Below are 12,852 nucleotides of genomic sequence, written 5' to 3' on the forward strand. Positions count from 1 at the left end.
TGATGCACTGCAATACCAATCGACGAGGTGTGTCCTCTCCACTCATAGACACTAGGTGTTGAATGAAGGCCAGTGCCTGGCACGCAGTAGGTCACTAAGACACTGTGACAGTCACATTGGTGTGAGTTCGGAAGCACAGGTCTGGGTCGGAGGTATTGGATTTCCCACAATTTCACCACACGCGTCTCTGGTGCTGAGGCCGTGGTTGGGAGGGAGCTGGATGTGAGTTGCCGCTCTTCTTGGGGAAGAGCCACTTGGGCCCAGGGCACGCGAGGATGCACGTGGAGAGGCTGGGTAGGTCTGCACGCGTTAGGCACACCGAGGGTCACCGCGGCCCCGTCCTTTCCGGCCCTCGCGGCACACGGGACTTACCTCCGGCCGGCGGCAGTGGGGCGGGGTGGAGGGCGGCCCCGGCTGCGGGGGAAGCCCCGGCTGCGGGCCCGGCGAGAGGCGCCCGCACCTGCCGCGGGGCAGCGGGGCCCGCGGCGGCGCGGGGCGGAGCCTGGCTGCGGGGAAATGACGTCGCCGCCCCGCGCGCTCCGCGGGCCGCGCGCCCTGGTAACGGCGGCTCCGCGGCTCCCGCGGCCGCCTCCCCCCGCAGCAGCCCGCCCTGGCTCCTCCTGCCTCCGCCAGCCCCGCGGCGGCCGGCTCGCTGGGTCCCGGGTGCCCGGTGGGAGCGGAACCTGCGGGGCCTCGCCGCCGCGTGGCGCGAGCCGAGGAGCCGGCGAGAGCGGGTCGGGCCGCGCCGGGCCGGCTCCGGACCCGGGCGTCTGCCCCGCGCCCGACTCGCCCGCGGCTTCGGGCCGGCGGGGCCGCCCCCGTCCCTGGACGGCGGTGACCGGGCGGGCGCGGGCGGGTGGGTGCGGGCGGGCGCGGCCGGCGGGCGCGGCCGGGTGTCGGGTCCGGACGCGGCCGCCCCGGCTCCGGCGTCCCAGCGGCCGCGGCTCGGCGGGCCGCCCCCCGCGCGCGCGGACCCGCGCCCCGGCCGGGGTCTGCCGGGAAGATGGCGAGCCCGGGCATGAGCTGGCAGCAGCACTATTACGGCGGCTCGGCGGCCAAATTCGTCCCCTCGCCGGCCGCCGCGCAGCAGGCGGGGCACTGCATGGACTACAGCCAGGACCTGCACCTGAAAATGAGCAAGAAGATCGCCCAGCTCACCAAGGTATGGGCGCGGCCGCGGGGTGGGCAAGGCGGAGACCCCGTGCGCGGCAGCGCGGGGCCCACCTGCCCGCCTGGGAGGCTGCGCGCCCCGCGCCTGGGGCGAATTGTAAGGGGGCTGTTCTGGAAACCACCGCCAGAGACTTAGCTCCTAGAACCGTTCAAACTTCGGTGCAATGCCGGTGATGTTAATGTAAGCTAAACTAAACCCGACGGCACGGCTGGGTTTATGGGGCTTTGCATCCTGCTCTCCTTCTGGGATAAGCCAGCACGGAACAAATTAGGATCTCCTTCTTTAACTGCAGAATGAGAAATCACTTTACTTTTGCTCTCGTGCATGTGCCAGGGCTCCACGAGGCTTTACACTACTGTACTGTATGAAGCACAGTACCGTATTTACCCAACCTGACCTCGAGTATTCGAAATCCGTCAGTGTCTTTTATTGGTTACGTCCTTAAGCGGGGAACAAACCTTCTGAGCGATGTAGGAGGGGGAAACATACCTTGCGTGTCATTTTCGGGATTTAATGAGTCATTCCTTATACCGACAGAAAGTCAGAGCTTTTTAGATGCATCATGTGTCTGCATTGAGTTAATTGGTTCAGTTTATCAGAAGATAGTTTTCAAAAAGCAAACACGCCGGTAGATTTGGCCAGTTGTGGTTTAGGGTCGTCCTTGGCTGGTGAGTTTTTTCCTAGTTGAGTAAAGGTTGTTAATGAGACACGGTTGGTTTCTGAGGAGCAGAAGCAATTTAGATTAATTACTGCTCTGTTTAGATCTCATGATAAGTTTTTCAGTGTCCATCAGATGAGAAGTGATCCCTATCCGTGGTTTCTGGAAGCTAGTAGAGGTGATGGACCTCAGTTTACTGTTTAAGCGGAGTTGGCTAACCACTTGTTAGGAGCGTTGGTATGTGAAGAGAGGTGAGCATGGTGGGGTTTGCTGCTAGAAAATCTCTAAAGTCTGATTCAACTCCAAAATTCTTATTATATAATTCCATTACTAGTTGGCACTTTTAAGAGGGTGAAGTAAGATGGAGTTGAAAGAGAGGGAAAGAAGGAAATGGAAGTTAAAATGGATGACAGTAAGGTAAAAATATTTTGGTGAAGAAATGTGATTGAGAGTAGAAGAAAAATAATGGAAAGGACTGAAGCATGAGAGGTCAAATGGAAGAGCAAAGGAAAAGGTACAATCGCCTAATCATAAAACTCACCCACGAAAAGAGCAAGGTAACATCTGGGGAAGTTTTGTTTGTTGGTATTTGGTTTTTGTTTTATGTCAGCACCATTTCAGAGGTTGCTATGTGTCCAGTTTTTACTGTTTTCTCTTGTAACTGAGGGTTCCCAGATTCAGAAAAGGAAAGTCCCAGGAAGGAAAAAGTAGTTTCCCATCAGGGCATTTACACATTTGGGAGCTAAAAGCTAGGCTTCCTGAAATCATGTTTGGCCTTTACAGTCCAGATACATACATATTTATTTATTCTGATTTTCTCTTATTGTGTGTCCAAAACAGCCATTATTTTTATTATAGAGTGTAACTGTCTGGGGCCCTGCTGTAAGTCATAGAAACATTCAGGAAGTTGGTAGTGGACCTGTGTACAGTTTAACAAAAGAAGTTTCTTTTCTCTCTAGCAAACTACTTTTCTTTTTACTTAGTTTTTTTAAATTTCCTGTTCTTTTATCAGAAAAAGATCACAACTGTGAAAGGTAGGAGTGTTAATAGAAGTTCTTTGCACTCCCCACTTCAGATCTAACAAAGCAGGAGGCTGCCCGCTGCCAGTGCTCGCAGCACTGCTTGAGTGCCACATCTAACCTTTACTGAGCGTTACTGGGACTCTCTGATTTAGTGTTTACAGTTACAGTCCCTAAACACTCAGGCCACCCGCCCTGCTCAGGGCCTCAGACATTTAATCTCTTCTACTAGAGTTTCTCAGCCTTGGCACTGCTGACACTTCAGACTGAGTGATTCCTTGCTGGGAATGGGCAGGACTGTACTGGGTATTATACAGGATGGTGCCATCCCTGGTGCTGCCCAGTAGGTGTAGTCCCTCTGCATGCACACACAGTAGCGGCAATACACTTGTCTCCCAGCATTGCCAAATGTTCCTGGGGGAGAGGTGGACAGGAATCAGCCCGTGTGGAGAACCGCTGATTGACACCGAAATATCCCACCTGGGTCTCTCACCTCTATTTCTAAAACAAGGCAGGAGAATGAAGCAGCCTGATTTTAGGACTCTTTCAGTCAACACCCTTCAGTTTCTGAAACATACACTTAAGACCTGCTGCCTTTATGTACCAGTTTGGAAACTGTCGACATTATAGTCAAATACACTTATTGTGGGCTTCCCTGGTGGCTCAGATGATAAAGAATCTGCCTGCGATGCCGGAGACCCAGGTTCAATCCCTAGGTTGGGAAGATCCCCTGGAGAAGAGAATGGCAACCTACTCCAGTGTTCTTGCCTAGAGAATTCCATGGAAAGAGGAGCCCAAATCCTATGACTGTGGGCTTCCCTGATAACTCAGTTGGTAAAGAATCCGCTTGCAATGCAGGAGATCCCTGGTCAGGAAGATCCCCTGAAGAAGGAAATGGCAACCCACTCCAGTATTCTTGCCTGGAGAATCCCACGGACAGAGGAGCCTGATGGGCTACAGTCCACGGGGTCACAAAGAGCAACTTCATTTTCTTTCTTTCACACTTACTGTAAATTCTGTAAGAATGATGAGAAATATATCAGTTTTTACTAAACTAGGAAAAAGCTCACCAGAAAAGGATGATCCTAAACTGAAGTTGGCCAAATCCTTGGTTATATTTGCTCTTTGAAAACTTATAGATTGAGCCACTTAACTAAATGCAGATACATGATTCATCTAAAAAGCCTTGTCTGACATTTTGTCAGGATAAGGAATGACTCATTAAATCCCCAAAATGGCATGCAAGGTATGTTTTACCTTCCTATCAAATATAGAAATTTTATTGGTGTCTGCTGTAAGTTTACTAAGAAAATCACATCAGTAGTTCAGTTCAGTTGCTCAGTCGTGTCCGACTCTTTGCGACCCCATGAATCACAGCACACCAGGCCTCCCTGTCCATCACCAACTCCCGGAGTTCACTCAAACTCATGTCCACAGAGTCGGTGATGCCATCCAGCCATCTCATTCTCTGTCGTCCCTGTCTCCTCCTGCCCCCAATCCCTCCCAGCATCAGAGTCTTTTCCAGTGAGTCAACTCGTCGCATGAGGTGGCCAAAGTATTGGAGTTTCAGTTTTACCATCAGTTCTTCCAATGAACACCTAGGATTGATCTCCTCTAGAATGGACTGGTTGGATCTCCTTGCAGTCCAAGGGACTCTCAAGAGTCTTCTCCAGCACCACAGTTCAAAAGCATCAATTCTTCGGTGATCAGCTTTCTTCACAGTCCAACTCTCACATCCATACATGACCACGGGAAAAATCACAGCCGATCACATCAGTAGAGGTATATGTTAATAGAACTATGGTTGACCCGACAATAGCTTGTATTTCAGAATTAGACATAAAGATAACCACTAAAATAGGGTTTTATTTCTTTTGGAAATGAGTCAATGGAACTTACCTCTTCAGCCTTATTGTTAGCATGGCTTGGGAATCTGACATACTGTCTTGAGTTAAAACGCCTATTCTTCCATTTACTAGCAGTATGACCTTGGGCAAGTCATTAACCTCTGGGCCTTAGTTTTTTAATCTTTAAAAGAGAGATGATGATACTGTAACTAAGATAGTAGGCCCTTAATTCAGGCTGTCACTGAAAAGACAAATAAACCAGTAAACTAAGTATTAGTAGAATACTGGCTAATATACTTTTAAATGCTATTTCTTTGTAAACTAAATCATCCTGCATTAATGGCATTGTGTGATACTATATTTCTTTGTGGGTTTTCTGCTAAAATCTTTAAATGTATATAGTAATTTTTCTAGTATTTGAATGTCAGAGCTTAAAATATTCACATTTTCTCTCTTTTTGTAGTACAGTGTTAAAAATACAATATGCATTTTTCAGAGATTTGGCTGACAACAAAAGGAGAAGGATGAAAGTAATCTACATTATAACATTACACAGAGTAACATACATTTATCTAACTAAAAACTCTCTAAACACATCTGAACAGAATTTGTTCAGATTCTGTTTTCTAAGAACCTAACCTTACCATCACATGGAAAGAACACAGCAGTTCTTGAAGCATCTTTTATGTAAAGGCGCTTCGCTAAGTGTTAGAGATACATTAGGAAGCAAGATAGTCTCTGCTTTTTAAAGTGAGTCTATTATATTTTGGTTGCTCATGCCAAATTTTAAAAAGTACTGTTAGATTCTTGAGTCCTGTCGTGGCAGATTTCTGGAATTGTTAATGACTGAGCCATCTCAAGGTAGAGAAGATGGATGGGCTGAGTTATGTTTTATAAGATCACATTTGTGTACTTCTCTGCTCTCCCACTTGTCGACTCTTCTAGTGTGTTAGGTTGAAAAGCAGGGCTTGTGGGATGAAATTCTAAAATGGTTTTAGTTTTGTCACTCACTGTCCCTTTCAATTTACTTGTAAGGCTATCATGCCCTCTGTCCATGGATAAACTTGACTTTTCTGGTTGCTTTGAGATAATGCAAATTGTCCTCCAGTAACTAAGTCACTTTCGCTTTTCGCTTTCACACATTGGAGAAGGAAATGGCAACCCACTCCAGTGTTCTTGCCTGGAGAATCCCAGGGACGGGGGAGCCTGGTGGGCTGCTGTCTATGGGGTCACACAGAGTCGGACACGACTGAAGCGACTTTGCAGCAGCAGCAGCAGCAACTAAGTCACAAAGATCTCAATCTGATTATTAAAATGTCTAGTGCCAACAAATTAAAACCCCAAACTGAACCTGAATTAAAGATGAAGCTTCTGCCCCATGCCCACTTCCTAGCTCTGCCCATTGCAAGGGGGAAGACAATAATCGAGGATTTTTCTCCTTCTGACTGGGCTTTCTGTTTCTCCTTTGTCTTGCCAGTCCTAGTTTCTTGTCCCTCCCAAGTTGGACAAGGAAGAAGGGAAGAGAGGAAAGAAAAGCAGCAACTCACTAACTCAAGCTTGATCAGTGCCTGGTGATTTAACTTCAGTGCTGTTGTAGACTTGGCGGGTGTTGAAAGTTCGTTCTTTCACCTGTGGATCCTCTGCCTCCCGTGTCGACTGCTCACCTCACATTGTTTGACAGTGAGAATGCATCTGTATTCTGGCTGGGTTTTTATGTCCTCTTCAGCTTCTTGGTTCTGGCAGGACCATCATGTTCATTTTGCTGAGATCTGTTCAAGCTCTGGGTGCCCCCCTGGGTTGGACCCAGATGACATCACCCCAGCTTGCTCTCTATCTCATAGGACCCACACTGGTCCACAATCAGCACTCATTGTTTGTCCAGAGGGACTCTGGAAGTGGTCCCAATTCAGCTGTCTCTCTTTTGCTCTCACGTGCCTCTTCATCCAGCTTCTCACCCTTGAGAATTTCCAGGGATGAATCAGGTGCCAGTTCAGTATGTTGTTCAAAGTACTTGAGACACATATCAAGCTCTTCAAGTAGTCCCATCAGAGCCTTTTACTCTAGGCTTTAGGTGAGAGGCAGGCATCCATCTCCTCCCCTCTACACAAGTGCAGGCAAGGGCACTTGTTCCTGTACCTAGCTCCCCTGGAGGGACTCTTCTCCAACCCCTACCCTTACTCCCCATGAAGTTTCTCTCACTGGTGTTGCGGGTAGGAGGGAGCACATCTCAACCCTTTAGACTGCCTCCTTTGGAAATATTGAGAATGTTCTGGCACCTGCTTTGGAATGTCAGTTGTCTATGGTTTTCAGCAGAAACTTCCCTTTTAATATCCTGTCATTTTAGCTGCCCATCCAACACTTTTTTGGTTGATGGCACTTTTGATATAGTTTAGTTCAGTTATCAGTTACAGACCTACTAGTATAAGGTTGGGTGTAAGGTTCCAAAGAGCAGGAACAGTTACTTTGTGTTTTCTGTGCTCAGCATCAAATCCTTCTTAAAAGTCTTCTTTTAATACTAAACTTATGTCTCTCCTCCTGAGAACTGCCCTGAGCAACCTGGGCCTTTTTAGGTTTGCCTTGCTCTGAATTACTCTTAACATTTATTTTCCTTACTTCTCATTCGATACTTAATAATACAAATTTGCAAACAGTTTATTTTTGTTTCTCTTATTTGACGATAAGCCCCTCAATTGTAGAGACTGTTTATCTCATGTAACCTTAATATGAATCCTTTGCACATAGTATAAAAGCTTAATAAATATTCACTGAAGATAGTGATGTGCCAAGCAGTGTTGTTATATAGTAGAGAAAGTCAGTAAATATTTTTGAGTTGTATCTGCTCCTCTTGTGGATTAATGCTAGATCATTTCAGCGGAGTTAAAATTTCTCTTAACTATTTAAATATTTATTTGGCTTCCCCTTAAACTGCTTCTAAAAGCTATATAATTTTATTATTTTTGATGCAAGAATAAAAATGTAAAGCATGCTATCTGAAATATAAATATTATTTATCATTTCAAAAGCAAGGATTGATATATCAAATTCTTAGCAAATATAGAAAAATAGTTTATTGATCAGTCATTTAATACTAACTCTGCTTTTACTATATTCACAACCTGAATATGTTCATATAATACCAAAACCGGTGAAATTTTCAAACAATTCTGTTTTCTCTGTTAAATGCTGATTTCTCAGCATTTGGTTATTAACAGCATTCAAACAGTTGGTCTGTTTGAATTACCTTAGATCGTGTTTCATAATAGTCTTTGGTTTGGATTATGACTTGGATTGTTTCAGCTTCAGTTCAGTTCAATTCAGTTGCTCAGTTGTGTCCGACTCTTTGTGACCCCATGGACTGCAGCTCGCCAGGCCTTCCTGTCCATCACCAACTCCCGGAGCTTGCTCAAACTCATGTGCATCGAGTCGGTGATACCATCAACCATCTCATCCTCTGTCTCCCCCTTCTCCTCCTGCCTGCAATCTTTTCCGGCATCAGGATCTTTTCCAATGAATCAGTTCTTCGCATCAGGTGGCCAAAGTATTGGAGCTTCAGCATCAGTTCTTCCGATGAATATTCAGGACTGATTTCCTTTTGTATTGACTGGTTGGCTCTCCTTGCAGTCCAAGGAACTCTCGAGAGTCTTCTCCAACACCACAGTTCAGAAGCGTCAGTTCTTCGGCGCTCAACTTTCTTTATAGTCCAACTCTTACATCCATACATGAATGCTGGAAAAACCGTAGCTTTGACTAGATAGACCTTTGTTGGCAAAGTCATGTCTCTGCTTTTTAATATGCTGTCTAGGTTGGTCATAGATTTTCTTCCAAGAAGCAAGTGTCTTTTAATTTCATGGCTGCAGTTACCATATGCAGTGATTTTGGAGCCCCAAAAGATAAAGTCTGTCACTGTTTCCAGTGTTTCCCCATCTATTTGCCATGAAGTGTTTGGATGCCATGATCTTAGTTTTTTGAATGTTGAATTTTAAGCCAGCTTTTCCACTCTCCTCTTTCACCTTCATCAAGAGGCTCTTTAGTTCTTCTCCACTTTCTGCCATAAGGGTGGTGTCATCTGTTTATCTGAGGTTATTGATATTTCTCCCAGCAATCTTGATTCCAGCTTATGCTTCATCCACCCTGGCATTTCGCATGATCATCTTGATACATGCCAAATGTAGCATCTTTTTTTCCCTCCTTTGTTACATCACAGCTTTGCCATTCTATTAGGCATTAGCTTAGATATAATCTTTTAGTCATAGCAGAGTGGTTTGAATTAATTTCCTGTACTTTACTAATGGGCACAAAACCATGATATGCCATTATTATTAACCAATTGTCTAAAAGCTATAAAGGGACTGCGTTTAGAGTGAAAAGGTTTTTCTTCTATAGAAGAAACCATAGATTCTTACCAGTCTAACCCTCTCATTTTATAGATATGGAAGTTGAGGGCCTCAAGTCATTTGAAGAATACATAGCTTGTTATAGGCAGATCTTAGACTGGAATCCAGGTCTCTGGAACGGTCTAGGAAACAGGCAGCTGTACTAGCAGGGCTCCTTTTATTGTGTACGCCTTCCTTCTACCTGGTATTACCCACTCAGTTCCTCAGAGGCCACAGAGGTATTTTTCCCCGTTTTGGAACCAAGTTTTGTTTACCATTTGAATCACAGGCCTGATGAAAGTGAAACCAATGAGCCTCTCCCATTCAGTGCACAATTTTTGGACATGTGGGTTGTACAGTTTGTAAATGTGGCTTTGGTAAATTTGGAACAGCTACTTGTTTTGTATTCTCAGATAAATGTCATAATATTTTCACGTTTTATTAACAGCTTTAGTCATTCCAGACTTAAAAGCCTCTTTAATTAAGGTGATTTAGATACTGTCAGTACTTGGTGTCAAAGTTACTGCTATGTTGTTGTAAATATTTTTCCTTTGCTTGCTTTCTTACCTGGATTGTTGCCTGTGGTCCCATTTCTGAGGGCAATCAGGTGAAAGTTCTCCAGTTTTTCTCTGCCCTCCCCCGCCACCTGTTTTGTTTATGAAAATATTTTGCAGTCTTCTAATTTCCGACTCCTTAAAAAGTGGTATGAATGATAAGAGTTCGGCAAATGTGACTGAAACAATTTATTTTAATTAATAAGTAATTTCTTAGCGTTGTTGTTCAGTCAGTCAGTCATGTCTGACTCTTTGCGATCCCATGGACTGCAGCATGCCAGGCTTCCCTGTCCTTCACTATCTCCCAGAGTTTGCTCAAACTCAAACTCATGTCCATTGAGTTGATGATGCCATCCAACCATCTCATCCTCTGTCGCCCCCTTCTCCTCCTGTCCTCAATCTTTCCCAGCCTCAGGGAGTTTTCCAATGAGTCGGCTCTTCTCATCAGGTGGCCAGAGTATTGGAGCTGCAGCTTCAGCATCAGTCTTTCCAATGAATATTCAGGACTGATCTCCTTTAGGATTGACTGGTTTGATCTCCTTGCAGCCCAAGGGACTCTCAAGAGTCTTCTCCAACACTACAGTTCCAAAGCATCCATTCTTCAGCACTCAGCCTTCTTTATGGTCCAGCTCTCACATCCACACATGAATACTGGACTAACCATAGCTTTGACTAGATGGACCTTTGTTGACAAAGTGATGTCTCTGCTTTTTAATATGCTGTCTAGGTTTGTCATAGCTTTTCTTTCAAGGAGTAAGCATCTTTTAATTTCATGGCTGTAGTCACCATCTGCAGTGATTTTGGAGCCCCCCAAAATAAAGTCTAACACTGTTTCCATTGTTTGCCCATCTATTTCCCATGAAGTGATGGGACCAGATGCCATGATCTTTGTTTTTTGAATGTTGAATTTTAAGCCAGTTTTTTATCTCCTCTCATTCACCTTCATCAAGAGACTCTTTAGTTCCTCTTTGCTTTCTGCCATAAGGGTGGTGTCATATGCATATCTGAGGTTATTGATATTTCTTCTGGCAATCTTGATTCCAGCTTGTGCTTCATCCAGCCTGGTATTTCAAATGATGTACTCTGCATAGAAGTTGAATAAGCAGGGTGACGATATACAGCCTTGACGTACTCCTTTCCCAACTTTGAATCAGTCCGTTGTTCCATGTCCAGTTCTGTTACTTCTTGACTTGCATACAGGTTTCTCAGGAGGCAGGTAAGATGATCTAGGTATTCCCATCTCTTTAAGAATTTTCCACAGTTTGTTGTGGTCCTCACACTCAGAGACTTTAGTGTAGTCAATGAAGCAGAAGTGGATGCTTTTTCTGGAATTCTCTAGCTTTTTCTATGATCCAACGGATGTTGGCAATTTGATCTCTGGTTCCTCTGCCTTTTCTAAATCCAGCTTGTACGTATGGAATTTCTTGGTTCATGTACTGTTGAAGCCTAGCTTGAAGGATTTTGAGCATTACCTTGCTAGCAGGTGAAATGAGTGCAATTGTGGGGTAGTTTGAACATTTTTTGGCATTACCCTTCTTTGGGATTAGAATGAAAACTGACCTTTTTGAGTCCTGTGGCCACTGTTGACTTGTTCAAATGTGCTGCCATGTTGATGCAGCATTTTAACATCATCATCTTTTAAGATTTGAAATAGTTACACTGGAATTCCATCACCTCCACAAGCTTTGTAGTAATGCTTGCTAGACCCACTTGACTTCACATTCCAAGATGGCTGGCTCTAGGTGAGTGACCACATGATCATGGTTATCTGGATCATTAGGAACTTTTTTGTACAGTTCTTCTGTGTATTCTTGCCACCGCTTCTTAATCTCTTCTGTTTCCGTTAGGTCCTTGCTGTTTCTGTCCTTCGTTGTGACCATCTCTGCATGAAGTGTTCCCTTGGACCCTTGATTTTTTGGAAGAGATCTCTAGTCTTTCCCATTCTGTTACTTTTTCTCTGTTTCTTTGCACTGTTCACTTACGGCTTTTTTTATCTCTCCCTGCTATTCTCTGGAACTCTGTATTCAGTTGGGTATATCTTTCCCTTTCTCCTTTGCTTTTGGCTTCTCTCCTTTTCTCAGCCTTATAAGGAATTCTCAGACAAACACTTTTCCTTCTTGAATTTCTTTTTCTTGAGGATGGTTTTGGTCACCACCTCCTGTACAGTGTTATGAACCTCCATCCATAGTTGTTCAGGCATTCTGTCTACCAGATCTAATCCCTTGAATCTATTCATCACTTCCACTGTATAATCATAAAGGATTTGATTTAGGTCATACCTGAATGGCCTAGTGCTTTTCCCTACTTTCTTCAGTATGAGCCTGAGTTTTGCCATAAAGAGCTTATGGCCTTAGCCACAGTCAGCTCCCAGTCTTGTTTTTGCTGACTGTATAGAGATTCTCCATCTTTGGCTGCAAAGAATATAATCAGTCTGATTTCGGTGTTGACCATCTGTTGATGTCCATGTGTAGAGTCATCTCTTGTGTTGTTGGAAGAGCATGTTTGCTATGACCAGCACGAACTCTTTGCAAAACTCTTTAAGCCTTTGTCCTGCTTCATTTTATATTCCAAGGCTAAGCTTGCCTGTTACTCCAGGTATCTCTTGACTTCCTGCTTTTGCATTTCAACCCCCTATGATGAAAAGGACATCCTTTTTTTGGTGTTAATTCTAGTAGGTCTTATAGGTCTTCATAGAATCATTCAACTTTAGCTTCTTTGGCATCAGTGGTTGGGGCATAGACTTGATTATTGTAATGTTGAATGATTTGCCTTGGAGACAAACCAAGATCATTCTGTCATTTTTGAGATTACACCCAAGTACTGCATTTCAGACTGTCTTATTGACTATGAGGGCTACTCTATTTCTCCTAAGGGATTTTTGTCCACAGTAGTAGATACAGTAATTAAATTCACCTATTCTGGTCCATTTTAGTTCCCTGATTCCTAAAATGTCGCTGTTCACCCTTGCCATCTCCTGTTTTACCACATTTAATTTATTATGATTCATGGACCTAACGTTCCAGGTTCCTATGCACTATTGTTCTTTATGGCATTGGACTTCAGTGACACCACCAGACACATCCACAGTTGGACATCCTTTCCACTTTGGCTCAGACTCTTCATTCTTTCTGGCGCTATTTCTCTGCTCTCCTTATAGCATACTGAACACCAACTGACCTGAAAGACCATCTTTCAGTGTCATATCTTTTTTCCTTTTCATACTACTCATG

General features: G+C 44.5%; 1 protein-coding gene across 1 annotated transcript in view; it reads left to right on the top strand.

Annotated features, from left to right (window-relative positions):
- Window positions 1–878: 878 nt before the first annotated feature.
- Window positions 879–12,852, top strand: part of FAM184A (family with sequence similarity 184 member A) — a 127,273-nt gene continuing 115,299 nt past the window's right edge. Inside the window, exon 1 of the mRNA XM_055433400.2 lies at window positions 879–1,162. Coding sequence (XP_055289375.1) covers window positions 1,004–1,162 — 159 coding nt within the window. The 5' untranslated portion in view covers window positions 879–1,003. The remainder of the gene's footprint in view (window positions 1,163–12,852) is intronic.

This window comes from Moschus berezovskii, chromosome 10 (assembly GCF_049115385.1).
Source record: "Moschus berezovskii isolate FMDL1 chromosome 10, NW_MosBer_1.0, whole genome shotgun sequence".
NCBI classification, from domain to species: domain Eukaryota; kingdom Metazoa; phylum Chordata; class Mammalia; order Artiodactyla; family Moschidae; genus Moschus; species Moschus berezovskii.